The sequence below is a fragment of the Ranitomeya imitator genome, chromosome 6 (assembly GCF_032444005.1).
Source record: "Ranitomeya imitator isolate aRanImi1 chromosome 6, aRanImi1.pri, whole genome shotgun sequence".
Lineage (NCBI taxonomy): Eukaryota > Metazoa > Chordata > Amphibia > Anura > Dendrobatidae > Ranitomeya > Ranitomeya imitator.
In genome coordinates, this window is record NC_091287.1 from 358,588,123 (window position 1) to 358,614,938 (window position 26,816).

Sequence of the window (26,816 nt, forward strand, 5' to 3'; positions counted from 1 at the left end):
CCATGGCCCCTTCCTAGGCTATTAATATCAGCCATCAGCTGTCTGCATAGACATGACCCCATGTCATTTTTTGGGAGGCTCCCTATTTTAATAGCCAGTAAAGGCTAAGTATACAGCTATGAGCTGATATTAATAGCCTGGGAAGCTCCATTGCTAATACCCTCTTCCCAGGCTATAAAGATCTGCCCCCAGTCGCTGGCTTTCCCTCTGCTGGTTGCGAAAAATGCGCGGTAGCCCACAACCTTTTTCCCGTAAAATAATCTTTTATTAATTAAATGTCCAGTAATTTGCACACACACTGTACTAATTGCATTTGTCACTGACATCTATACATCTACCTATTCTATTTGTATTTACTGTATATAATCCATCTCTTCTATCTTGACGGCTCCTGAGGTCATTTTACAGAAGCCAGCAGATGAATTACTGGCTTTTCTTCTATCTTTCTGTGCAATATAAATACATATACAGTATATATATATATATATATATATATATATACAGTATATATAGTATCTGTCTTATTGACATGTATATATATATATATTCTATGTGTATATTTCTATTCTATCTATTTTGTTCTAACCTGTCAGTGTACACCGCACATGAATAACCAACTTTTCAAAGGACACCAGTGCAGCGCAAGCATACTGCGAGTGCTGTGCGTTTTTTTTCTCGCACTCATAGACTTGCATTGGCGAGACTCGCCGATTAAGCTAAAATCGCAGCATGCTGCGATTTCACTCGCACGTAGAATACGCCCAAGATAAAAAACGGTGATGTGAGCTTCCCCTTAGATGTTTTCTCCCATAGCACTCGTCCGTGTTATACGCTAGTGTGGCTCCGGCCTTAGAAGAATTGTCTATACTACCATGCACAGAATTATTTTTTTTTAACTACTGCATAATCTTAGTGCAGTGTACATAAGACTTGCCTATTAGAAATTATCCACATGCCGGAGCATGGCACGTATCTGAAGTGTGAAACAAGGGTGTTCAAGTTGTGGAACCTCCAGTGAAAATTCCTTTTATTACCTCCATATGTACTAATATAACTTATAGAAATGGTCTGTACAAAGAGGAACACCTTTTTATTGCATTCCCTAGAAAAGATTTAAGATGAACTTGTGCTTTAAATGAACACCTAGGAAAAGGCGAGAAGAATTTTTGCATATTCCTACAGTTGCATAAAATAATTATCTAAAATTTGGTAAAAATGAAAGGACTCAGTTTTATTTCTAGTCTTAAAACTTAAGTATGAGTTCCTTTTCTTCCACTATTGAGGTGTTCAAGAAACAAGAAAAGGCATAGCCTACAGCTATTGAGCTGTAACTTAAGTAATGGATACTGAGGCGACAGACTTCAGGTGCAAGCTTTTTGTAGTATGTTTTTGTCATTTTGTGTTACATTACAGGTTTGGGAAACAGAAATTGCACCTTTTCACTTATGTATTACACAAATATAATATATGAGCTTGGACATATGTTATACTCTACCTATAAAGAGGCCTGATAATCGAGATCTCTCACAGTCCAGATATTGTGCCCAATGCCTAATCTAACAGATGTTACGTGGGTGCCATACACTCAATGAACATGCCTTGCTGGTGAATTATTTCTTCTGCAATATACTCTTTACTATTTATTAGCATGCAGATTACAACCTTTGTAAGTAGGGTTGAGCGAAACGGATTGGACAAATTCAAAAATCGCCGACTTTCGGCAAAGTCGGTTTTCATGAAACCCAACCCGATCCTAGTGTGGGATCGGCCATGAAGTCGGCGATCTTCGCGCCAAAGTCGCGTTTCGTATTATGCTTTCAGCGCCATTTTTCAGCCAATGAAGGAGGACGCAGAGCGTGGGCAGCGTGATAACATAGGTCTCGGTCCCCACCATCTTAGAGAAGGGCATGACAGTGATTGGCTTGCTTTCTGCGGCGTCACAGGTGCTATAAAGGTACGTGCACGCCAACCGCCATCTTACTTCTGCCGAATAGGGAGAGGTTGCTGCAGCTTCATCAGAAGAAGGGATATAGTTAGGGAGGGAAGATTAAGCCCCAAACCGCTTGTGCTGTAGCGATTTCCACTGTCCAACACCACCATTTGTTTGCAGGGACAGTGGAGGCTAGATTTTTGTGCATCAGCTCTGTAGCTTATTAGGCTGCCTTATAAGGCTCCCTAATAGCTGCATTGCTGTTTGTAGGCTGCTGTGCAAACCAACTGCTTTTTTAAAAGCAAAAATCCTGTTGCTCCTTTCTGCAGTTATCTTGTTTATTTGTCCACACTTTTGTGTGCAGCAGTCCTTTTTATTGCTGCCATACTTTTCCTGAGATCATTGTAGGGAGATTGAAATTGTACTACAGTCCTTGTATTTTTTCATATATCTTCCAGCCACTTTCTGCCACTGCATCGATTCAAAGTGACAGGAGACAGCATTTGTCCAGTATGGTTACGAACTACTTTTCCTCCCTTATCGATGTTCTCCCTCACAGGTCATTTCCCTTTGATTACTGGGCATCTAAAATAGACACCTGGCCTGAATTGTCAGAATATGCATTACAGGAGCTCGCTTGCCCTGCTTCTAGTGTGCTATCAGAAAGAGTCTTCAGTGCTGCTGGTTCAATACTGACCGAAAAAGGACACGTCTGGCTACCCAGAATGTTGATGATCTAACCTTCATTAAAATGAACCAATCATGGATTTAAAATTATTTTGCCCCACCTTCTCCTGCTGACACGTAGCTTGCCTGAAAAATGTCTTGCTTTTGGCCTCCTCTGACTTCTCCAATTCCGCCACTTGCAGCTGCTGAATGTCCACCATAGGCCATTTTTATACCTCCCTAAATGAGCTGACTCCCCCCACAGGGCCTTGGTCACCACCTGGCACAAGCACCCGTACGAGTGCCGTTTGCCTGGACAGGTGGGTGCGCCCACTCTTGGGCGACGGCACTGGCACAGGGTCCCTCATAGTACAGTGAAGTGTCTCTGACAGTGGTGTCAACCAATGTCAGACACACCATTGTAATATGAGGGGCCATGTGCCAGTACCGCCGCCCACGAGAGAGTGTTCCCCCCAGCTCGAACAGTGCTCTACCACTTACAATACTTACCTCTCCCTGCTCCACCACTGTGTAATCTGTGCTGTTAAATCCTTCAATGGCACTGTCAAAACAAATTTGTTGAAATGATAGATGATAGTTAAAATATACAGGGGCCCTGGCCTCCATTTAGACCAGTTAATACTTTGCGCCTACTACCACTGTCTGCTACTCACTGCCTGCCCCAGTACCTAGCTATGCCGCCTGTTTAGTCCTGTTACCAATTTTGAACTGCATTTAGCCTACTTTATTATTTGGGCCTATATCTGTGTTTCTTCCTCATCCTGCAGATTGCCCAGCCACTGCTAGATGAGTCTGCTGGTACATTGACCCAGACCACTACATTTCCCTTGCACTCTACACAGCCTGAATCTGACCCTGCTGAAAGTCAGGTTCCCATTCCTGCATACTATACCACCTTACATGGGGACAAAGAAGAAGGTGCAGATGAAAGTGCAGGTTTCTTCATCATGTGGGGGGCATACTCCTTGGCGACGTCACTGGCACAGGGCCCCTCATAGTACGCAAGTGTCTCTGGCAGTGGGAGGTGCCACCCGCCGTCAAACACACAGCTGTACTATGAGGGGCCCTGTGAGAGTGCTGAGTGCCAACGAGTGGGTCCCCCCTGCTTGCTCAGGATCACAGCACTTGCAAAGTTGAAATACTTACCTCTCCCTGCTCCACTGCCGTGATGTATTCTGCGTTTCCTGGGCCCACAAAAATCTTGAGCCAGCCCTACCCTCCCACAACTTTAGCCAAATGACCCCCTGTTTTCAATGCCTAACTATTATTGTAAAGTAAATTAAGATTGATAAGCTTAAGAATTAAGAATTGATGTTTTTGGCATTAAAATGGGCACTGTAGGTGTTTTCCTGTCCTCCACTCACTGCCGACTTTGATTCCCCATTGATTTGCATTGGGTTTCGTGTTTCGGTCGGCCCTCGACTTTTCGAAATAATCGGCCGATTTCACCCGACCCGACTTTTGACAAAGTCGGGTTTCGAGAAACCCGACTCAGTCCTAAAAAAGTAAAAGTCACTCAACTCTATTTGTAAGCTCATGTTCCTGGGTGTTCAATACTAGATAACATATGGCACCAATAGACACAATGGGGTACATTTACTAAGACCATCTAATTTTTTAGACAGTGTTAGCTTGGGCTCAAAAGCTTCAGAAAAACTATTCTGTAATGTACGTAATATATGGATATGTACTGTATGACAAACGATACATGTTCTGTACAGAAAGCAGTGATTGAATAAGAATCGTTTTAGAACTGGGAATAAATCATTGGTTCACAGTGGTTAATAGCCGCAGACTAACATAGGATGATGCACAAGCAGTCACACACGTCGGACTCTTCAATGTGATATTCCTGTTTTTAGCTTAGTCTGTAGTTTATCTTAATAGTGCAGGATGTTGCCCCGGGTTCATTGTGTTAAAGGTGCAGAAAACGATATTCTATACTCTTGATTAGTCAAGCGAATCATTCAGAAGCAGACTGCAGAAAAAGCGTTTTCCTGCTTGAGGCCTGCATACATAGTACAGGTCAGTATCTAATCTATCTAGTATTCCAAGTACACTATACAAAGTAAACTCAATTATCTGGACACCTTAATTATTGTTTGATGTCTCAGCCACAGTAATTGCAAATAGGTGCATAAAATCAAGCTCACAACCATGCAATCTCCATAGACAAACATAGGTATGGGTTGTATTGTACAGCTCTATGACATTAAACTTGACAAAGCCATTGAGGAAGTTTTGCAGCCTATACCTCATCAGTTGGAATGCAGATTACACGTCGGAGCTTCTTGACCAAAATCACAATCCAATCTCAAAAATTCTCCTTTTCCTGAATGGTCACAAATTTTCAAGGACACATTGCAAAATCTCGTAGAAAGCTTGGGGGCTGTCACATACTTTTGGCCATGTCGTGAATATGACTTAGTTTATATATATACCTTGTATGCAGAAGGGGATCTTTAATATATTTGAAGCGCCCCCAAGGGCTAGGGGTACTCGGTACCAGGCCCTTCGGTTCTCAAGGGGGATGTCACGTGGCTGACCCGGTCCGTTGCCCTCGGGAGGTTCGTGTAAAAGGGGGAAAGGTCTTTAACCCCTTTACCCCCAAGGGTGGTTTGCACGTTAATGACCGGGCCAATTTTTACAATTCTGACCACTGTCCCTTTATGAGGTTATAACTCTGGAACGCTTCAATGGATCCTGGTGATTCTGACATTGTTTTCTCGTGACATATTGTACTTCATGACAATGGTAAAAATTCTTTGATAGTACCTGCGTTTATTTGTGAAAAAAATGGAAATTTGGCGAAAATTATGAAAATTTCGCAATCTTCCAACTTTGAATTTTTATGCAATTAAATCACAGAGATATGTCACACAAAATACTTAATAAGTAACATTTCCCACATGTCTACTTTACATCAGCACAATTTTTGAACCAAAATTTTTTTTTGTTAGGGAGTTATAAGGGTTAAAAGTTGACCAGCAATTTCTCATTTCTACAACACCATTTTATTTTAGGGACCACATCTCATTTGAAGTCATTTTGAGGGGTCTATATGATAGAAAATACCCAAGAGTGACACCATTCTAAAAACTACACCCCTCAAGGTGCTCAAAACCATATTCAAGAAGTTTATTAACCCTTCTGGTGCTTCACAGGAATTTTTTGAATGTTTAAATAAAAATGAACATTTAACTTTTTTTCACAAAAAATTTAATTCAGCTCCAATTTGTTTTATTTTACCAAGGGTAACAGGAGAAAATGGACCCCAAACATTGTTGTACAATTTGTCCTGAGTATGCCAATACCCCACATGTGGGGGTAAACCACTGTTTGGGCGCATGGCAGAGCTCGGAAGCGAAGGAGTGCCATTTGACTTTTCAATGCAAAATTGACTGGAATTGAGATGGGACGCCATGTTTCGTTTGGAGAGCCCCTGATGTGGCTAAACATTGAAACCCCCCACAAGTGACACCATTTTGGAAAGTAGACCCCCTAAGGAACTTATCTAGAGGTGTGGTGAGCACTTTGACCCACCAAGTGCTTCACAGAAGTTTATAATGTAGAACCGTAAAAATAAAAAATCATATTTTTTCACAAAAATTATCTTTTTGCCCCCAATTTTTTATTTTCCCAAGGGTAAGAGAAGAAATTGGACCCCAAAAGTTGTTGTACAATTTGTCCTGAGTACGCTGATAGCCCATATGTGGGGGTAAACCACTGTTTGGGCGGATGGGAGAGCTCGGAAGGGAAGGAGCGCCGTTTGACTTTTCAATGCAAAATTGACAGGAATTGAGATGGGACGCCATGTTGCGTTTGAAGAGCCACTGATGTGCCTAAACATTGAAACCCCCCACAAGTGACACCATTTTGGAAAGTAGACCCCCTAAGGAACTTATCTAGAGGTGTGGTGAGCACTTTGACCCACCAAGTGCTTCACAGAAGTTTATAATGTAGAACCGTAAAAATAAAAAATCATATTTTTTCACAAAAATTATCTTTTCGCCCCCAATTTTTTATTTTCCCAAGGGTAAGAGAAGAAATTGGACCCCAAAAGTTGTTGTACAATTTGTCCTGAGTACGCTGATAGCCCATATGTGGGGGTAAACCACTGTTTGGGCGGATGGGAGAGCTCGGAAGGGAAGGAGCGCCGTTTGACTTTTCAAAGCAAAATTGACAGGAATTGAGATAGAACGCCATGTTGCGTTTGAAGAGCCACTGATGTGCCTAAACATTGAAACCCCCCACAAATGACACCATTTTGGAAAGTAGACCCCCTAAGGAACTTATCTGGAGGTGTGGTGAGCACTTTGACCCACCAAGTGCTTCACAGAAGTTTATAATGCAGAGCCGTAAAAATAAAACAAAATTTTTTTCCCACAAAAATTATTTTTTTAGCCCCCAGTTTTGTATTTTCCTGAGGGTAACAGGAGAAATTGGACCCCAAAATTTGTTGCCCAATTTGTCCTGAGTGCGATGATACACCATATGTGGGGGGAACCACTGTTTGGGCACATGGGAGGGCTCAGAAGGGAAGGAGTGCCATTTGAATGCAGACTTAGATGGAATGGTCTGCAGGTGTCACATTGCGTTTGCAGAGCCCCTAATGTACCTAAACAGTAGAAACCCCCCACAAGTGACTGCATATTGGAAACTAGACCCCCCAGGGAACTAATCTAGATGTGTTGTGAGAACTTTGAACCCCCAAGTGTTTCACTACAGTTTATAACGCAGAGCCGTGAAAATAAAAAATCTTTTTTTTTCCCACAAAAAATATGTTTTAGCCCCGAGTTTTGTATTTTCCCAAGGGTAACAGGAGAAATTGGACCCCAAAAGTTGTTGTCCTATTTGTCCTGAGTACGCTGATACCCCATATGTTGGGGTAAACCCCTGTTTGGGCACACGGGAGAGCTCGGAAGGGAAGAAGCACTGTTTTACTTTTTCAACGCAGAATTGGCTGGAATTGAGATCGGACGCCATGTCGCGTTTGGAGAGCCCCTGATGTGCCTAAACAGTGGAAACCCCACAATTATAACTGAAACCCTAATCCAAACACACCCCTAACCCTAATCCCAACAGTAACCCTAACCACACCTCTAACCCAGACACACCCCTAACCCTAATCCCAACCCCATTCCCAACTGTAAATGTAATCTAAACCCTAACTGTAACTTTAGCCCCAACCCAAACTGTAGCCCTAGCCCTAGCCCTAACCCTAATCCTAACCCTAGCCCTAACCCTAACCCTAGCCCTAACCCTAGCCTTAACCCTAGCCCTAACCCTAGCCCTAACCCTAACCTTAGCCCTAACCCTAGCCCTAACCCTAGCCCTAACCCTAGCCCTAACCCTAGCCCTAACTCTAACCCTAGCCCTAATGGGAAAATGGAAATAAATACATTTTTTTAATTTTTCCCTAACTAAGGGGGTGATGAAGGGGGGTTTGATTTACTTTTATAGCGGGTTTTTTAGCGGATTTTTATGATTGGCAGCCGTCACACACTGAAAGACGCTTTTTATTGCAAAAAATATTTTTTGCGTTACCACATTTTGAGAGCTATAATTTTTCTATATTTTGGTCCACAGAGTCATGTGAGGTCTTGTTTTTTGCGGGACGAGTTGACGTTTTTATTGGTAACATTTTCGGGCACGTGACATTTTTTGATCGCTTTTTATTCCGATTTTTGTGAGGCAGAATGATCGAAAACCAGCTATTCATGAATTTCTTTTGGGGGAGGCGTTTATACCGTTCCGCGTTTGGTAAAATTGATAAAGCAGTTTTATTCTTCGGGTCAGTACGATTACAGCGACACCTCATTTATATCATTTTTTTATGTTTTGGCGCTTTTATACGATAAAAACTATTTTATAGAAAAAATAATTATTTTGGCATCGCTTTATTCTCAGGACTATAACTTTTTTATTTTTTTGCTGATGATGCTGTATGGTGGCTCGTTTTTTGCGGGAGAAGATGACGTTTTCAGCGGTACCATGGTTATTTATATCTGTCTTTTTGATCGCGTGTTATTCCACTTTTTGTTCGGCGGTATGATAATAAAGCGTTGTTTTTTACCTCGTTTTTTTTTTTTTCTTCTTACGGTGTTTACTGAAGGGGTTAACTAGTGGGCCAGTTTTATAGGTCGGGTTGTTACGGACGCGGCGATACTAAATATGTGTACTTTTATTGTTTTTTTTTTTATTTAGATAAAGAAATGTATTTATGGGAATAATATATATATTTTTTTTCATTATTTTGGAATATTTTTTTTTATTTTTTTTTACACATTTGAAAATTTTTTTTTTTACTTTTTTACTTTGTCCCAGGGGGGGACATCACAGATCGGTGATCTGACAGTTTGCACAGCACTCTGTCAGATCACCGATCTGAGAGCAGTGCAGGCTGCTTCACAGTGCCTGCTCTGAGCAGGCTCTGTGAAGCCACCTCCCTCCCTGCAGGACCCGGATCCGCGGCCATCTTGGATCCGGGGCTCGAGCAGGGAGGGAGGGAGGTAAGACCCTCGCAGCAACGCGATCACATCGTGTTGCTGCGGGGGGCTCAGGGAAGCCCGCAGGGAGCCCCCTCCCTGCGCGGTGCTTCCCTGCACCGCCGGCACATCGCGATCATCTTTGATCGCGGTGTGCCAGGGGTTAATGTGCCGGGGGCGGTCCGTGACCGCTCCTGGCACATAGTGTCGGATGTCAGCTGCGATAGGCAGCAGACACCCGGCCGCGATCGGCGGCGCTCCCCCCGTGAGCGCCGCCGATCGCGCTGGACGTACTATCCCGTCCATGGTCATAGGGGCCCACCCCACATGGACGGGATAGTATGTCCGATGTCAGAAAGGGGTTAAAGGGATAATGTTCGTGACGCCACCTGTGGTATTCGGTCAGGGTGACTGACGCTGCTTAGGGGTCCGCTGGGGTGATGTTATGGTAGCTAGATGGTATACCTTCCCACAGGTGAAGTGTGTCCCCAGGGCTTCCCAGATTGTAGATGGTGGATGGTGAGAGGCGCAGTGAAGAATGAGGACACAAGGTTGCAGTCTCTTTACCTTTTACTGAAGGCTTCAGCATCCACAGTCCAGAGCACCAGATCACAGGGCAGGCAGAGTCCGGCCGGTTTGGAGGCAAATCCAGAGTCCCCTTAACCAGGAGGAAATCAGTAGCCTTCCTCTAGGGCCTTGGAGTTGTAGTACCTTACTGCTAAGCCTCTCATAAGGTCGTCACAGATGTTGTAGATGTTATCTCTCTCTGTCCCCAGATGGATAGGACAAACCCCTATGACCGGTGGCGTGAGGCTTTTTACAGGGACTTTATCATGCCACGGCCTCTCGTGGGTGCCACCTTGCCCCCTGGGTATAGGGCGGATCAGTAACTTGCAATTAGCTGTCCTGCCGGTCTCTGGAGCAAGGCATAATGGACTGTTGCTCCCTCGGTGGCTACTGGGATCCTGCGCCTCCGAAGGAGTCAGCCTGTGCAGGGCAGAACTCCTTCTGGTTTCCACTCCTTTTGCTATGACTTCTCACTCTCTACAATACAATTCGCTGTTCATGTCCTTTCTTAGAAACTGCCGTACGTGGGGCAGGTGTAGCTCCGTGACCTTCTGTCTGGACCTCTGACAGGATCCCACCGCTGTCAGGGACCAACTACCTGAGCTGAAGCTCAGCCAGTAACTGCCTAACTTCCACTCCAGGCCACCAGTTTTACCTAATTGTGAAGAGTGCCCTAATAGGAGCATAGCTCCCCCTGGTGGACTGGAGTATGAAATGTGTTGTATGTTTGTGGTACCTGGTAAAGAGATCCCCTTTTTTGCCTCCAAACATCACTCCCCCTTAGAGGAAAATTACATTACTGCAACGACCAGGACCTTGGGGCGCTGCATATTTTACTTAGAAATATAGTCTATATTATAAATGACTCCTAATGAATATTTCCCTCGTTAAATTAACCTGAACTTAAATGACCTCTTCACCAATTTTTGATTTTTAGTGAAACAATATAACTAAGGACATCTATTATTGATCAATTCATAAGTGTTCAGTTTTAAATTCAGAATTTTTGCCACTAATTACCAGAGTATATCATATTTTTATTGCATTTATTATGATTAAATATTGTTAAAGCAATGACCTATTATTGACAACTATAAAATTGAATCTCAAAGTTACAATTAGCTTTTAGTTTGATTGCTTAAGTGACTATTGCACTGCCAGGAATCATCTTCTGTATTAAGTTCAGAAAGTAAACCCATAGATGACACAATGTGCTTTATTTGGAAGCTATGTCATGCATTTCTTTTACTGAATTCTGTTTTTTTTTGTGACCTGACAAATACAATTTAGAATTTAGAATTATATGGTCGAAACTAGTGTAAGCCAGATTAAAGCTGATTTCATATGCCTGACATTTATAGACCTAGCGTGGACCACAGTGTCCGCAATGGCTGCTGGCACTTGACCCGACCATACTAACCTCATAGGCATATCTCAGGCTGTTGAGATCACTATTTTATGGTTGTGGTTACTTTGAGGAGGCTGAGTACTTCAAGAGATTATTATACTCAAAGGAGACACAAAAGTGTAATTGTTACAGATACACCCAAGATGGCACAGAATAAATGAACAATAATATAACCTCCTATCCTGGACACCTGTTAACGTCACAAACTGTCCCAACTGTTTCCTCAACTCAGGCTGTTGTACACCCTAAGGTCCTTAATCTCAAGGCATCCACTTTGTTCATTCTTCCCTAAGTTCGTTTTTTCAGGGTATGTCAACAACTGAATTAACTATTTTGCTCAGCTGTTGCACACTGCAAAAGTCAATTCTTTAAGCTACTACTCTGGTCTCTAGACAACCAGTCCTATGCTGAGCTCATTCCTAGTGCTCTCAGAGTTGGTGCATTTAACTTTACTGACTGGACATAGAATAGATCTGCACTCTTGATTCCCACCAAGTTGACCTAATCTAGCACCACCTAACTCCACCAAGGCCAGTGATACTGTCAGTCCACACTGCTTTAACATCAGTCTCCACTGTTCATCTGCAAACATCCTCCACAATTAGCCTAAAAAACCCTCGGTCTTGTAAGTGGTTGCTGAGCCTTCTCTGATGGCTTGCTAGCTTTTCTTCATAAGACCCTGTACACAGCTTTTCAAAGACTGCAATCACATCTAATTCATGTCAGTTTAGGCCATTCATGCTCTAAGTTTGCCATGATTCTTACAAGTGGAATAGGCCCAAGATTGATCGTAGCTTCCTTAGGTTCTTCAGAATGACTGTACTTACTCTTTTCTTATTAATGCCAATCCTCCCTTTTTCTTAACCTTCAAACTCTTTCTAGCTGCCTCTTTTGTAGCTACATGGTTGTGAACAACATTAGTGCCACCACATGCAACTTTCCCATGCGAACCAAGCTCCTTTTCAGTCTACCATATCTCTTGTCTTAGTGACTGACAGCCCAAAAGACTGGCAAGCTTGGCAAGTCAGGGAGATAAGGATCCGGCATGGTCGATTTCGGTCAGGAGGAGTCTGACAGTGGCTTCCTCATAGAAAACACAGGATCGCTCTGCCGAACAAGTGCTCCTATGTATGGAAGTGATGGTGGAGCTAGCTATTGGCCAAACGCTCACCTGAACCATCGTTTGATTTGCATATTTTTATTGTGTATGTAGGAAATTGGTCAGTACATTTAAAGAAACAGGTAAGTAACAATAAAGCATACTAATGCAGACCATATGAAGTAAACATGGAGAGTCTACAGTCCCACCCTCCGTATAGATAGGAGTATAAGTGTCTCATCAGATTATAAAAGGTTTGTTTGCAATCTTCAGCTAGGAATATGTTTTGGTACAATTAATAAGTCTTTTTGTAAATTTGCATAATTATTAGTGATGAGCGAATATACTCGTTACTCAAGATTTCCCGAGCACGCTCAGGTGTCCTCCGAGTATTTGTAAGTGCTCGGAGATTTAGTTTTCATCACCGCAGCTGAATGATTTACAGTTACTAGCCAGCATAAGTACGTGTGGGGGTTGCCTGGTTGCTAGGGAATCTCCACATGTAATCAATCAACAGATGTAAATCATTCAGCTGCTGCAAGGAAAACTGAATCTCCGAGCACTTACAAATACTCGGAGGACCCCTGAGCGTGCTCGGGAAATCTCGAGTAATGAGTATATTTGCTCATCACTATTAATTATGTTAAAACAAATTATTGTATCAATTCTTTAAGAAATTCTGGGATATATCTGAAAGTTCAGCTAATCACAATTCTATGCAAATAGTCCTAGCACATATGTGTGTATGTTATAATTATTGCTAATCTAGTATGTAAATTGACAGTACAATTCATAATTACCTATACGTGATGTATATATACATGATAAATATATATACTTAATATTCATGTTTCCTAATTTTTAATCTTTTATTTCCCATGTGTAGTGCTATGATTACAACACCAGAGCTGTGACCGGAGATCTATGTGAAGATCTATGTGTGACTGAAAAACTTATGTATAAGCACTGTCTATATTACCAACGGGGGAAAAAAGTTCTACAAGCTGACTGGCAAGGCACATCAATAATCCTGAAATCCAAAAATGATGCCTTTTTCCAATTCCAAGCTCCAATCTTCTTGGATGAATCTGATGCTCAATCTCTTACAGACACAGAACTTTTGGTAATGGTAGCTGTGGAAATTAAAAATACTCTGGGTTTGGACTTGCCTAACAGCACTTTACTACCTCTGTGGCCTGAAATTAAACATAGTCCTAACTGGAGAGTAGAACTTGCAAGTATGTGGTCTTTATACCAACAAGAAGAATATTTAATCTTTAATTTGCTTCAGGACTTCAGTAGACATGTCCTACGTGTGGTTGGGACCTGTGGACATTTCTATGCAGTAGAGTTTCTCAGTGCTGGACACTCCTGGAAACAAAATCTATTTTCCTTGGAAGAAGTTGTTGGTCAGTGCAAAACAGGTGAGGAAAAGATGAACGCTCTCCTTGATATTGCCATCAGTTTCTTAGATATGGTACATCAGTTTGACAACGAGTTTTCTCATCGGCTCCACCTTTGTGATGTCAAACCGGAGAACTTTGCTATTAGAAGCGACCTCACTGTAAGTTTGTTTCCTTGCAATAACAGATCTTCCTCTCTCCTGCTGAAAAACCTGCACCACATACCCAGATTTAAAGAGAATAAAGAGAATGCAAGATGGCTTAAAGTGGCTGCACGGGACTGAGATGCTGATAACTTAAAATTAGGATAGGTCATAAATATCAGATTGGTGGGGGTCCGATACACTAGGTCCTGTGGCTGTCGACAGTCCACAGGACTGGTGTATCACTATTCTGTACACTGAGCAGCCGACATTACTGTGTACTGTGGCTCAGATCAAATTCTCTTCAATGGTACCCGAGCTGCAGCATCCAAGAACGGCTGCTCAACTGTGCACTGATTGTTGTGTTCCAGCTCTGTACACTTTTGGCTGGCTTGGCGCCAAGTATCAACTGAACAGTGGGGGTGATGAGTATCGGACCCTCACCAACCTGATATCAATGGACTATTAAGAATAGGTCATCAATATCTTTGCCGCAGAAAACCGCTTTAATATCTTGCACTGTCACAGACACACATATGTGGAATGATTACCACAACTAGGGTATAACAGCTTGTGCAGGGATTTTGGCATCAGTATCATGGCTTTAAAATTATACCAGTTTGAAATTGATAATTTTATTAATATAGCACCAACATATTACTCAGCACTTTACAATTAATAGCTCTAGATGGAGAAATTCAGGGGCAGCATGAAAAGTTTTACTTTATGGATCTGTGTAATGAAGAGTAGGGAGGAGAGAGTGACAAGTTAGAGCTGATAGGAAAAGTTCCACCTAATTGTCACTGAATAATCTCCCCGGAAGCTATCCAGACAAGACTTCATGGGAGACATTCACCAGAATTGTGCCTTGAAAATGATCAGACTTGTCCATTTTGATCCTTCACCACTTTTATAATAAGCTTGCTCAGTTTCCGCATGGACAGGCTGAGATTTAACAAATTTATTATTAATTATTATTCTTATTATTAAGTTCCTCTATGAAATTACTCCAGTGAGCTTTTCCTTACAACTGTTTTAATATAGTGATTTTAAGAAAATGTGACCCCCCTGATTGAAAAATTTACTAGAATCTGGATCGAGAGATTTTTGGTCTGTTGTGTTCCGGCGATTACATGAAGATATATGCATGTAGACGTAAGTGGTATGTCTGGACTCTGCACATCTTGAACCTTTATTTTTCATCGGAGTTATTTGCCAATGTTCTGCTTGAGTTAGTCTTTTAGTTGCAAACATAAATGTTTATGCAGGTTTTACAGAACATTCATGCTAATATGAAACATTCATGGTATTTATGTACATATTCCTTTAATTCAACCCCATAAATTAGTCCAACTGTATTATTATTATTATTTATATAGCACCATTAATTCCATGGTGCTGTACATGAGAAAGGGGTTACATCAAAATACAAATATCACTTACAGTAAACAAAACTAACAATGACAGACTGATACAGAGGGAAGAGAACCCTGCCCTTGTGGGCTTACATTCTACAGGATTATGGGGAAGGAGACAGTAGGTCGAGGGTTGCAGTAGCTCCAATGGTGTTGAGGTGGCCGTGTGGTCTTTACAGGCTGTAAGCTTCCTTGAAAAGGTGGCACTGAATTCCAAAGGATGGGTGATATTCGGGAGAAGTCTTGGAGGCGATTGGGTGAGGAGCGAATAAGCGTGGAGGAGAGGAGGAGGTCTTGGGAGGACCGGAGATTATGTGAGGGAAGATATTGAGAGATTAGTGTGGAAATATACGAAGGAGAAGGGTTATGGATGGCTTTGTAGGTCAGTGTTAGTAATTTAAACTGGATACGCTGGGAAATTGGGAGCCAGTGAAGGGATTTGCAAAGAGGTGAAGCAGGAGTGTAGCGAGGAGAGAGATTAATTAGTCAGGCAGCAGAGTTAAGGATGGACTGGAGGGGTGCGAGAGTGTTAGAAGGTAGGCCACAGAGGAGTATGTTGCAGTAGTCAAGGTGGGAGATGATTAGGGCATGCACGAGCATTTTGGTAGAATGTGGGTTGAGGAAAGGATGGATTCTGGAAATATTTTTGAGCTGGAGGTGACAGGAGGTGGCGAGAGCTTGGATGTGCGGTTTGAAGGACAGGGCAGAGTCAAGGGTTACTCCGAGGCAGCGGATTTTGGGGACAGGGGAAAGTGTGATTTCATTTATTTTGATAGATCAGGTAGGGAAGATATGCGTGATGGAGGAAAGATAATTAGTTCAGATTTGTATGTGAACTGTATGTGGACAATAGGGAAGACAATTGTGTTGCATTGACGATTGGAAAAAGAAATACTTCTTTCTCTTAACTGCATTATTTTAATAATGTGTACAGATCTTATGGTATCAGCAATATTGAGTAATATATTTGCAGTTATAGCCAAGCAAATTATCAGGGAAAAACACTTACATTTTGGCTTTGAAAAACCTATTACATAATTATATTGAATATTTCATATTGAATGATACATTGATGTATTTCTTTTAGTTTGAAGAGTCTGAAAAGGAGATTTAAAAAGTAACTATTGGGAAAAAGTATTTAAAACAAAAAAGTCATTACCCTTTGAAATGTGACCTAAAGGATTTGTTTGCAGCTTCGTCGTAGGCAAGAAGTAAATAGTGTAAGGCTACGTTCACATTAGCGTTGCGCCGCCGTGCGTCGGCGACGCAACGCGCGACGCACGCTAAAACGCACGCAAACGCGCGCAAAAACGCGCGCGTTTTGCGACGCGTGCGTCGTTTTCCGACGAAAATCGGACGCACAGAAAATGCTACATGTAGCGTTTCCTTGCGTCCGACGCTAGCGTCGGAAACGACGCACGTGGCGAAAAACGCCACCAAAACGACGCACGCGTCCCCTATGTTAAACATAGGGGCGCGTCGCCGCTGCGTTGCCGCTGCGTCGCCGGCGCAACAGCGACGCACATTGGCGGAACGCCAATGTGAACGTAGCCTAAAGGAGCTGGAACAGCACAGGTCCCACTTCACTAAGGGCTGACCTGCAGTGTTTGGGAACGGCCATTACACCGTGTACGGAACTGTGCTATTTCAGCACCAATCCCGGTGTACATAAAGCTGGAGCTACTAATAACTGATTGGTTGGGGTTCCGGTTGTCAGACACCCACCAATCTGATGGTGGTATCTCAGAGTTAAGGTTATGTGCATATGAAATTTTATTTGAGAAGATCAAGACCAAAAAGGTTCTCATGCAGAAACCACTTCAGGAAATGATCCTTATATGTGGTGTTTTCTTAATTTTTTTTTTATTCTTTATTTAAATTTTCAAATAACAGAACTGGTGCTCAGGATGAAATTAGCGTTTAAACGCATAAGATAAAGACACATGTTGCAAATAGTATATCATACCATTTAAGTCTCTACTATAACAAATCATGAGCATAACAATGATACAAAAAACATTGAGAAAACAGTTTCAGGACTAAGAAAAAATAATCCCTTGTTACTGCCCTACAATGTAGAGAAGACAAAGGGGTTAGGTATTATGAATTAAAGAGATGTGACTTAGGACCTCATAGTGTACATTGTCTGGTAAAGAGATTATGAGAAGAGAGGAAGGATGTTAGTTTCTTTATAAAAGGCTAAGACGGGTTGTTACTCAAGGTAACGGACTCGACCCCTGCGGCGCATGCAAGGGACCCAGGAGGGGAGGCTAGAGAAGAGAGCAGCGTATCCCAGACACGGGCCAAAAAAGATGAGAGACTAGAGAAAGAAAAATAAAGACGACAGATTTGAAGGGTAAGAGGCAAAGAGCAATTGGGAATTTTATTTGAATTTTATTGAAGGGCTTGAAAAAAGTTAATCCAAGGAAGCCACGAGATTTGAAATTTTTCATGCGTGCATGATTCCCAACTGGCCAAATCAACAGAGAAAAAGCAAGCAGCACAGCCCAATATCCAGAGACCGGCTTCCAGCACGGGATCCACAATACAAAAAGGACGTCCGAAAGGAACTGGAGGTGCTCACGTGAAATAAAAGGCATGCATCATATGAAACAAAAGAAGAAACGCGGCAGCACTCACCAGTATGAATAGTTCAAATGTCCTTTATTATCATAAACAAAAAGGCATCTTCACGGCACAAGGGAGGGAGTGGAAAGGAGTGCAGTCGACGGGACGACGGCCGTTTCGCGCTACAACAGAGCGCTTCTACGGGTCGCTTATGATAATAAAGGACATTTGAACTATTCATACTGGTGAGTGCTGCCGCGTTTCTTCTTTTGTTTCATCTGATTCCCAACTGGACAACTCTTCTAGACAATATAAATCATGTACTTTAGCAATCCACTCCTTCAAAGTAGGGGGGGACAGCTGTTTCCAGTGTAGAGAATTCAAATGTTTGGTGGCTGCCTGCAAAAGAGAAAGTAAGTCATGTTTCCTTGATTTAAAATCCTTCGAGGGTGAAGAGAGTAAAATGTCTTGAGGAGTAAGGTTACGTTTCGTGTTTTCTTAATTTTTTACATCCTGACATTGTTTTTTTGTAAGCATATTATCATTATCATTTCCTGAAGTGTTTTGTTGACATTTTCTTGAAGCATATTAAAAGGTTTTTCATTCATTTTTGAATGCTTTTTATGGATTTTGAAAAATATGCACATAAATGCATGTAATAAGTATATAATCCTATCAGATGTATGTGTCCAAAGTATGTGGACTTATCTTTAGCATATACCATGGGGTAGCTGGCTAAGCTTTTTTCAGTTATGGCTTCTGTTGGAACTGATGAAAATACGTATTTCAGACAAGCCTTGCACTAAGTAGGATATGACTGCACAAAGTGCTTATAGTGAGATTGGTATTCTACCCAGGGTTTTCAGGTAAACATCTGGAAACACCTTCAATGACTCTTCCATATCTACACAAATGCTAGTGTAGAGCAGTTTTCTTTTTAGGCACACTTTACAGCTTCCATTTAGAGTTAAGATCCCTTTTTGTATATGTACAGAGTCTAGGCTCAGGCTCACGTTATTACACCTTTCATCTATGTTCTATTATCAGATTATCAGTCTCTATTTTATTGTTCATAAATAGTTCATATGATCTAATTTTTTACCTTACTCTGTTTTTATTTATAATCTCACTGTAGAACTTGAACCTGTGATCTTTCATCTGCCTAACCAATTAAATTCCGCAGTGGATATTAACTGCGGCCTTTAAATGGTTAAACTGCATAACTTTATCTCTCATCATCTCATCATGGCAGTTTTAGGTGATCGTAGGGGGTACTATCTGTATAAATACAGCCAACGACCACCACATATGAAGTGGGCTCAGCTTTTCAGTGTCCTCCATACATTCCCTACTGACATCACATATAACAAATGGATTCAATTCACTGAAGTGAATGGTTATAATGGCACATGTCAAATTAGAATATGTTAGTGTAACGTCTGCCGGCGCCTCCGCAAGATTCACATCCTCCCACCATGCAGGCATGCCAGCTTACCCACTGCCCCACCCCCGCAGCATCCTCCTGAGCTGCCTCCTCCTTCACTGTGCATGCCGCTTCTTTTAATATATGCATATTGAAGTGAAGACCACACTCCACAACATTTTTAACAAATTTTCAACTCACATATATCCTATGTTTTGGCTTTCTTCTTTCAGAAGACCATGGCCCGATTCATCAAAGCTTTTATGCCAGAATTCTGACAATAAATGATTTGAAAAGTCTCACAATTTTGGCACAATGCGAGACTGTGTTAAAATTTTGCAACTTCTGGCATTCTCATGCCATTTTTAGCCACCTCCGAAAAAGTGAGCAGACCTGTGGTGAGTCGGGCATATGACAAAACTTCTCATCAAATTCATGATAAGTGACAGTGTTCCTTATGCCACAAGTCTTACTCTAGACTCCAACACACCTCCTCATCAAAACCAATGTAAAAAAACACCAGTCTTGAAGAATCAGGGCCCAAACCTTTTAGACAACCATATTTGCCATGGTCTCACATATTATTCATAAATGACAAGTAAATCTACCACAAGCATGTGGTTATCAAAGCATCAGCTAAGAACATAATGTTATTCAAATGTATTACATATTACCAGTGAAAAGTGTTCCCGGTTTTGCATTCCTTTTAGGATTTATACAACTAAAGATTGAAGTGTGCTATTTGACTCAGTACTAAATTAAATTAAATATATGCTTGTTACTGTGGCTGAACCAATTTAAGTCACAATGAACTATTCGGTAGATGTGCCAATGCTATATTCTTGTTGGCTTGCAAAGTCATGACTATGTAAGACTGAAAATCTATCACTTAATTTCTTCAATCTTGATCCACACCCTTCACTTGGATTTCGCCAGTGTTTTGTTGGATAAAATTACAATGTTTTCATTGCTAATCTTAGGAATCATCCTCAAAGTATGTGCTCATTTTTATTCCATTGCATAAAGGAGGAAGGATCGTCAGTGAGCACAGGCGAAAATCTTCAACTCTTGTCAAGGAGAATATACATTTATACAGCTTCCATGTGTTTAGACAAGATCTGTTTGTTCACCTTTAATATTTTCATTGAAGCTCTAGAGTTTCATTAATATAGAATAGTGTTTATGTATTTGATACCAGAAATAACTTGACCATCGATAGTCCCATAATGCGCAATGCCATTATCATTGTTCCTCTCTTGCTTACATACTTTATGCTAACATATCAAGAATGGTTGTGCATCACAGTTTAGGTTTCATGGCTTTTCTATATTTGCTAAGTCTATGCAAAGATAAGATCACAGATAGTAACTTTTTAAAATTTTTCTGTATTCAGTGTATCACACATAGTCCTATGCTTAATTACATAATATCATGTTTCTAGGTGTTAAATTGAAGGCATGTTTCTCATCAGTTACTTGTTTATCAGAACAGGCTACTATGCAAATAACCTTAGCTAATAAAAAATATTGATATCTCCAGTGTAGCAAACCCAGGTAGGCTAGGTTTAAATCCTAGCTCTCTAGGTTCTGATTAGGCGCACCTAACTAGCTCACCATATAACCAGGCTAGGTGTTCACCTTAGTCAATTGGGGGAAGCTGACCAGAGTGGATTGTATTGGAGCTGGAGAAAGAGACAAGCAAGAATCCCTCACTAGGAAGAGCCTGCATCGACAGTGTGCAGAGAACTGCAAGTATCAGTGGTTTCTTTTGACAGTAGCACTTGTGTTTGACCTAACTGGGACTAGCTCAGTGGTGAATAGCTAGGGTCTGTTCCATTTAGTTACCACCTGGACAAGGCTAGGGATTTTGTGTTTATGGTTTTGTATTGGTATTGTGTAAACAGACCACTGGAAATAAATGTCACATTGTTTTGACCCAAGAATCCAGTGCCTATGTGTGTTTGGGCTGGCGGAACACACCTAGTAAATATTGAGATAATATAGGTGCGTTTGCAGCCCGAGGTCCACCGTGCAGGAGTGGAACCTGCTGCTAGTATATGGCAGCACAATATGGCGGTACAACGCCTGAATAGACACGGGTTCAGTCACCCTGTCTATATAGGAGCGAGCTCTGTTATTTCACAAAGTCGCCAAGATTAGGATAACGCTGTGCCCGTTAACCTCACAGAGGATCACAGCTAACTAACAGAGCAGGTAGCATACAGTGGTCATACAGTCAGCATAGCACACAAACAACTCCTCTCCGGAGGTGCCGGAATTCTAGTGGCTATACGCCAGCCCTAAATGCACACACACAAACTCCTCTTTGGATTTACTGGAATTCTAGTGGCTATACATCTGACCCTGAACACATGCAGACACAGACCACAAGGTAGGTAAGCTCATAAACATAGGTTGATACTAGCGCATGGCCATGCGGCCATGTGAACCTTTTATAGAGAGAGCTCTCCAGGACCTTCCTAGTGGTCCAATAGGAACTGCTTCAGGACCTAAGCATGTGACACCAATAAGAGGTCGTCCCCTGGGCATGCTCAGTAACAGAAAAGCAGGACTTAGTCCCAGGGGCATCTGCTCGCCGCAGAACAGTGCTGGCTACAATGGCTGAGCCTGGAAGATTAGCAGCAACCAAGGGCACAGTATCTGCCTGAGCCAGACGCTGTGACCGACGTCTCCGCTGAGCAGGCTCCACTGAGGGTGAAGAAGAATGGGAGACCACAGCGGAGGTGGTTCGATATTCCCCCTATGCAGCGGTGGGAACTCGACACCTAACATTACCCTCCCTCCTTGGCCCCCCTCCTTGGGCCTTGCTACTCTTAAAGGCAGTAATGAGTTGCAGAGCCCAAATGTGCTCAGCAGGCTTCCAGGACCTGTGCTCTAGACCATAGTCCTTCCAGTCCACCAAATTAAATTTTCTGCCATGTACCACCTTACACCCCTAGATAGCGCTCACTTCATAATCATCCGTAGATGAACCCGTTGTCCCAGCAGATGACTCACAAAAGCGGGACATGTGAACGGGCTTTAGAAGAGACACATGAAAGGTGTCGGTGATACCTAGGCGTGGGGGAAGGGCCAGATGGTAGACCACAGGGTTAACCTGTTCCAGGACCTTGAAGGGACCCAAGTAGCGAGGTGCAAACTTAGTGGACTCAACTTGCAGCCTGATGTTACGGGCGGAAAGCCACACTAAGTTGCCAGGAGCAAAGGTCGGAGTGGGGTGCTGATGTGCATCGGCGGAGGACCTCATTCTCTCCTTGGAGGCCCGGATGGCATCCTGAGTGCTGTCCCAAATGTCCCATGCCTCCACAGCTCAGTCTGCCACCCTGGAATTGGCGGAAGACATGGGTATAGGCACATGAACCCGTGGATGCTGGCCGTAATTAAGGATGAATGGGGTCTTACCAGTGGAGTCAGCTACGGCGTTGTTTTGCACAAACTCCACCCACGGTAGCAAGGATGCCCAGTCATCCTGCCTAGCAGAAACAAAATGTCGCAGATATGTGACCAAGGTCTGGTTGGCCCTATCTACCAACCCATTTGTCTCGAGATGGTAAACTAAAGAGAGATTCAGCTCGATGCTGAGTAAATGACAGAGCTCTCTCCAGAACCAAGACGCAAACTGGGGACCCTGGTCACTGACCATTTTGTCCGGCATACCGTGTAGCAGAAAATGCGTTTTATAAGCAACGCTACCAAGGCCCGTGCAGAAGGTAGGTGATTACCCAAATGATGGTGCAGCCTCGGGACTTGGGTAAGCCCACCACAAAGTCCATCCCGACCATCTCCCAGGGCCTGTCTTCCACCGGTAGGGGGTAAAGTAACCCAGCTGGCTGTTGTCGAGGAGATTTATTCTTGGCACAGGAGACACATGCCTGAATATAGTCTCCAACGTCATGGGCCATATGCGGCCACCAGTACATCCTCGCCAGAAGCTCAGATGTCCTTTTGGTCCCAAAGTGTCCACCCACCCTGGACGAGTGAGCCCAAGAGAGGACCTCCGTTCGCAAATTTGATGGCACAAAAGTCTTGCCCGGGGCCCAGACTCTAGCGAAACCGGATCCACGGTCCTCAGGCTCTCAGAAGGAACAATAAGAAGAGGTTCCTCCTCCGCTGATGACACTACGGAGCGGGAGAGAGCATCGGCTCAAATGTTCTTCTCCCCGGAGAGAAAATGGAGAGTGAAATGGAACCGGGGGAAGAACAGGGACCATCTGGCCTGGCGAGAATTTAGCCACTGGGCAGTCTGTATATATAGCAAAGAAGAAAAAAAGCCAGCTCACCAAGTAGCCACCGCAGGAGCACGGAACCCAACGCTGATCCACGCGGTCATCTCATGAAGAAAAGAAAAAATCGTTCCAGCTCCAAATAGTAAAATCCAAATTCCAACTTTATTAAGCCAATATAAAAACAACGGTGGACATATGCTCTACATGTGCATATCAGGACACGATCGACGCGTTTCGATCCTACACGGATCTTTATCAAAGCTGTCTGTATATATACCAAATTCTTGTGGTCGGTGTGAACTTGGAAGGGAAAGCGAGCCCCGTCCAGAAGGTGTCTCCACTCCGAAAAAGCCAACTTCATAGCTAGTAACTCCCTGTCCCCGATTGAATAATTCCTCTTCGCCGGTGTGAAGGTCTTAGAGAAAAAGAAGCAAGGATGCTTCCGACCTTGAGCATCCTTTTGGAATAGGACTGCTCCAGCACCGACAGATGAGGCATCCACTTCCATTATGAAAGGTTTATCTACATCGGGGCGATGTAGAATGGGAGCGCTAGCAAAGTGGGACTTAAAAGAGAGGAAGGCCTTGGAGACCTCCTCCGACCACAATTTGGGATTTGCTCCCTTTTTGCTGAGGGAAACCAAGGGAGCTACCAAAGCTGAGAAGTGGGGAATGAACTGGCGATAGTAATTAATGAACCCCATAAAGCGCTGCACCGCTTTGGGAGAATGAGGTTCCTGCCAGTCCATCACAACCTGAAGCTTGGCAGGATCCATAGCCAATCCCTGGGCAGAGAGGATATAGCCAAGGAAAGGCAAGGACTCCTTCTCAAACACACATTTCTCCAACTTGGCGTAGAGGGAGTTTGCCCATAGAAGGTTGAAGACTTTGCATACATCTCTCCGGTGGGAGTCTATATCTGGAGAGTAGATGAGAATATCATCCAGATAGACTACAACCAAGGTGGAGAGCATATACCGGAAGATATCGTTCACAAAGTCTTGGAAAACGGCAGGAGCATTACAGAGCCTGAAGGGCATCACAAGGTATTCATAGTGCCCGTCCCTGGTGTTAAATGCCGTCTTCCAGTCGTCCCCCTCGCAGTTGCGAATCAGGTTGTAAGCACCCTGCAGATTAAGTTTAGTAAATACCCTCACTCCACCGCAAGAAGGTATTTGTTCTTAACGGTGATGGCGTTAAGACCCCTGTAATCAATGCATGGACGTAGTTCTCTGTTCTTCTTCTGCACGAAGAAGAACCCAGCTCCTGCAGGTGACACTGACTTCCTAATGAATCCTCTTGCCAGATTCTCCTGGATGTATTGGGACATCGCCTCCATCTCCGGGAGAGACAGGGGATAGACTCGACCCCGGGAAGGCTCTGCACCAGGCAAGAGGTCAATAGGACAGTCATAGGGGCGGTGGGGCGGAAGGGTCTTTGCAGCCCTCTTGGAAAATACGTCCGCATAGGGCCAATACTGCTTGGGGAGAGAGGAAAGATCTGCGGGTACTTGAGTAGTAGCAACCTGAACACACTTCCTCAGACATCTGCCCTCACAAGATTCACTCCATCCCAAAATTCTCCCTGAGGACCACTCTATATGAGGGGAGTGGTAACGTAACCAGGGTATCCCTAGCAGAATCTCATCTAATACCTCAGGAATGAAAAGAAGGGAAATAATCTCCTGATGGGATGGAGACATAGATAATGGAAATGGGATGGTCTGGTGTGGTATTTGTGAGGGCAGTTTCGACCCATTCACCACTCGTACAGTCACCGGCTTGATGAGCATCACCAGGGGTATTGCGTGGCGTTGAGCGAAGGCAGAGGACATAAAATTCCCCTCCGCCTCCGAATCCACGCAAAGCTCGACTGTAAGAGTGGATGGGCCTATGGTAATTGACCACTTGAAGGACACTTTGGAGGAAAACGTCGCCGTGTCTAGTGTACCTCCTCCAACAACCTCTAGATGCTGATGTTTTCCCGACCGCTGGAAACATCTGGGGGCAAGATTTCCTGACTGCCGGCAAACATGACAGAGCTTGAGTGCACGAGCGGTCCGAGACTTAGATCCCGCTCGTGACACCTCCATGACCTCATGTGAATCGGATGCCCAGACCGGAGATTCCAAAGGTTTGGCTAAGGTGGGAGCCAGCCGAAACCTCTGCCTACACTGGGCTCGCTCTAACCTTCGCTCGCTAAAACGGAGGTCAATGCGATTTGATACAGTTATTAGCTCCTCCAGTGTCACGGGAATCTCCCTGGTGGCCCAAGCGTCCTTCACATGGTCAGCCAGCTCCCTCCAAAATATAGGGATGAGGGCTTTATCTGGCCTCTTCAGCTCAGATGCTAAAGTCCGGAAGTGGACGGCAAAATGGCTGACCATGGATGAGCTCTGGATCAATGCCAGCAGTTGGAGCGCCATATCATGGGTGCCTCGAGGTCCTAAAAAGACCTGTTTCAGAGTGCTCAGAAACAACGGAGCACTCTGCACCACATGATCGTCGCACTCCTACAGTGGCGTAGCTCACTCCAACGCCCTGTCCGACAAGAGGGATATAATGAATCCCACTTTAGTCTGCTCTGAGGGGAAACATGCAGCCAGGAGCTCAATGTGTTTTGCACACTGGTTCACGAATCCACTGCATGACTTGCTATCGCCAGAGTACCTATCTGGCAGCGGGAGGCGGGATAAGGTCAGAACAGAGGTGGCAGTGGACAAGCTAGCTGCAGCCATGCTAGCAGCCTGAACAGCTACTGCGGTAACATCCACAGCTGAGGTTGTGTGCTCAAGAGCCGCCAACCTGCCCTCCAGCTGCTGGATGTAAAGCTGCAGTCGCTGTTCATCCGCCATACTAGCCAGACCCTGGCGCTAGTATACTGTTAGGGCTGGCGGAATGCATTGAGTAAATATTGAGATAATATAGGTGCGTTCGCAGCCCGGGGTCCACTGTGCAGGAGTATGGAGGTACTATATGGCGGTACAACGCCTGAATAGACACGGGTTCAGTCACCCGGTCTGTATAGGAGCAAGCTCTGTTGCTTCACAGAGTCGCCGAGATTAGGATAACGCTGTGCCCTGTTAACCTCACAGAGGATCACAGCTAACTAACAGAGCAGGTAGCATACAGTGGTCATACACTCAGCATAGCACACAAACAGCTCCTCTCCGGAGGTGCCGGAATTCTAGTGGCTATACGCCAGCCCTAAATTCACATACACAAACTCCTCTCCGGAGGTGCTGGAATTCTAATGGCTATACAGCCGACCCTGAACACATGCAGACACAGACCACAAGGTAGCTAAGCTCATAAACATAGGTTGATACTAGCGCATGGCCATGCGGCCATGTGAACCTTTTATAGAGAGAGCTCTCCAGGACCTTCCTAGTGGTCCAATAGGAACCACTTCAGGACCTGAGCATGTCGTCCCCTGGGCAT

At 43.6% G+C, this 26,816-nt stretch overlaps 1 protein-coding gene across 1 annotated transcript in view; it reads left to right on the plus strand.

The window, feature by feature from the left end:
* DIPK1C (divergent protein kinase domain 1C) overlaps positions 1–26,816 on the plus strand; it is a 160,816-nt gene that overhangs the window by 37,651 nt on the left and 96,349 nt on the right. The window contains exon 2 of the mRNA XM_069730969.1: positions 13,066–13,743. Within this exon, the coding sequence (XP_069587070.1) occupies positions 13,066–13,743 (678 nt within the window). The remainder of the gene's footprint in view (positions 1–13,065; positions 13,744–26,816) is intronic.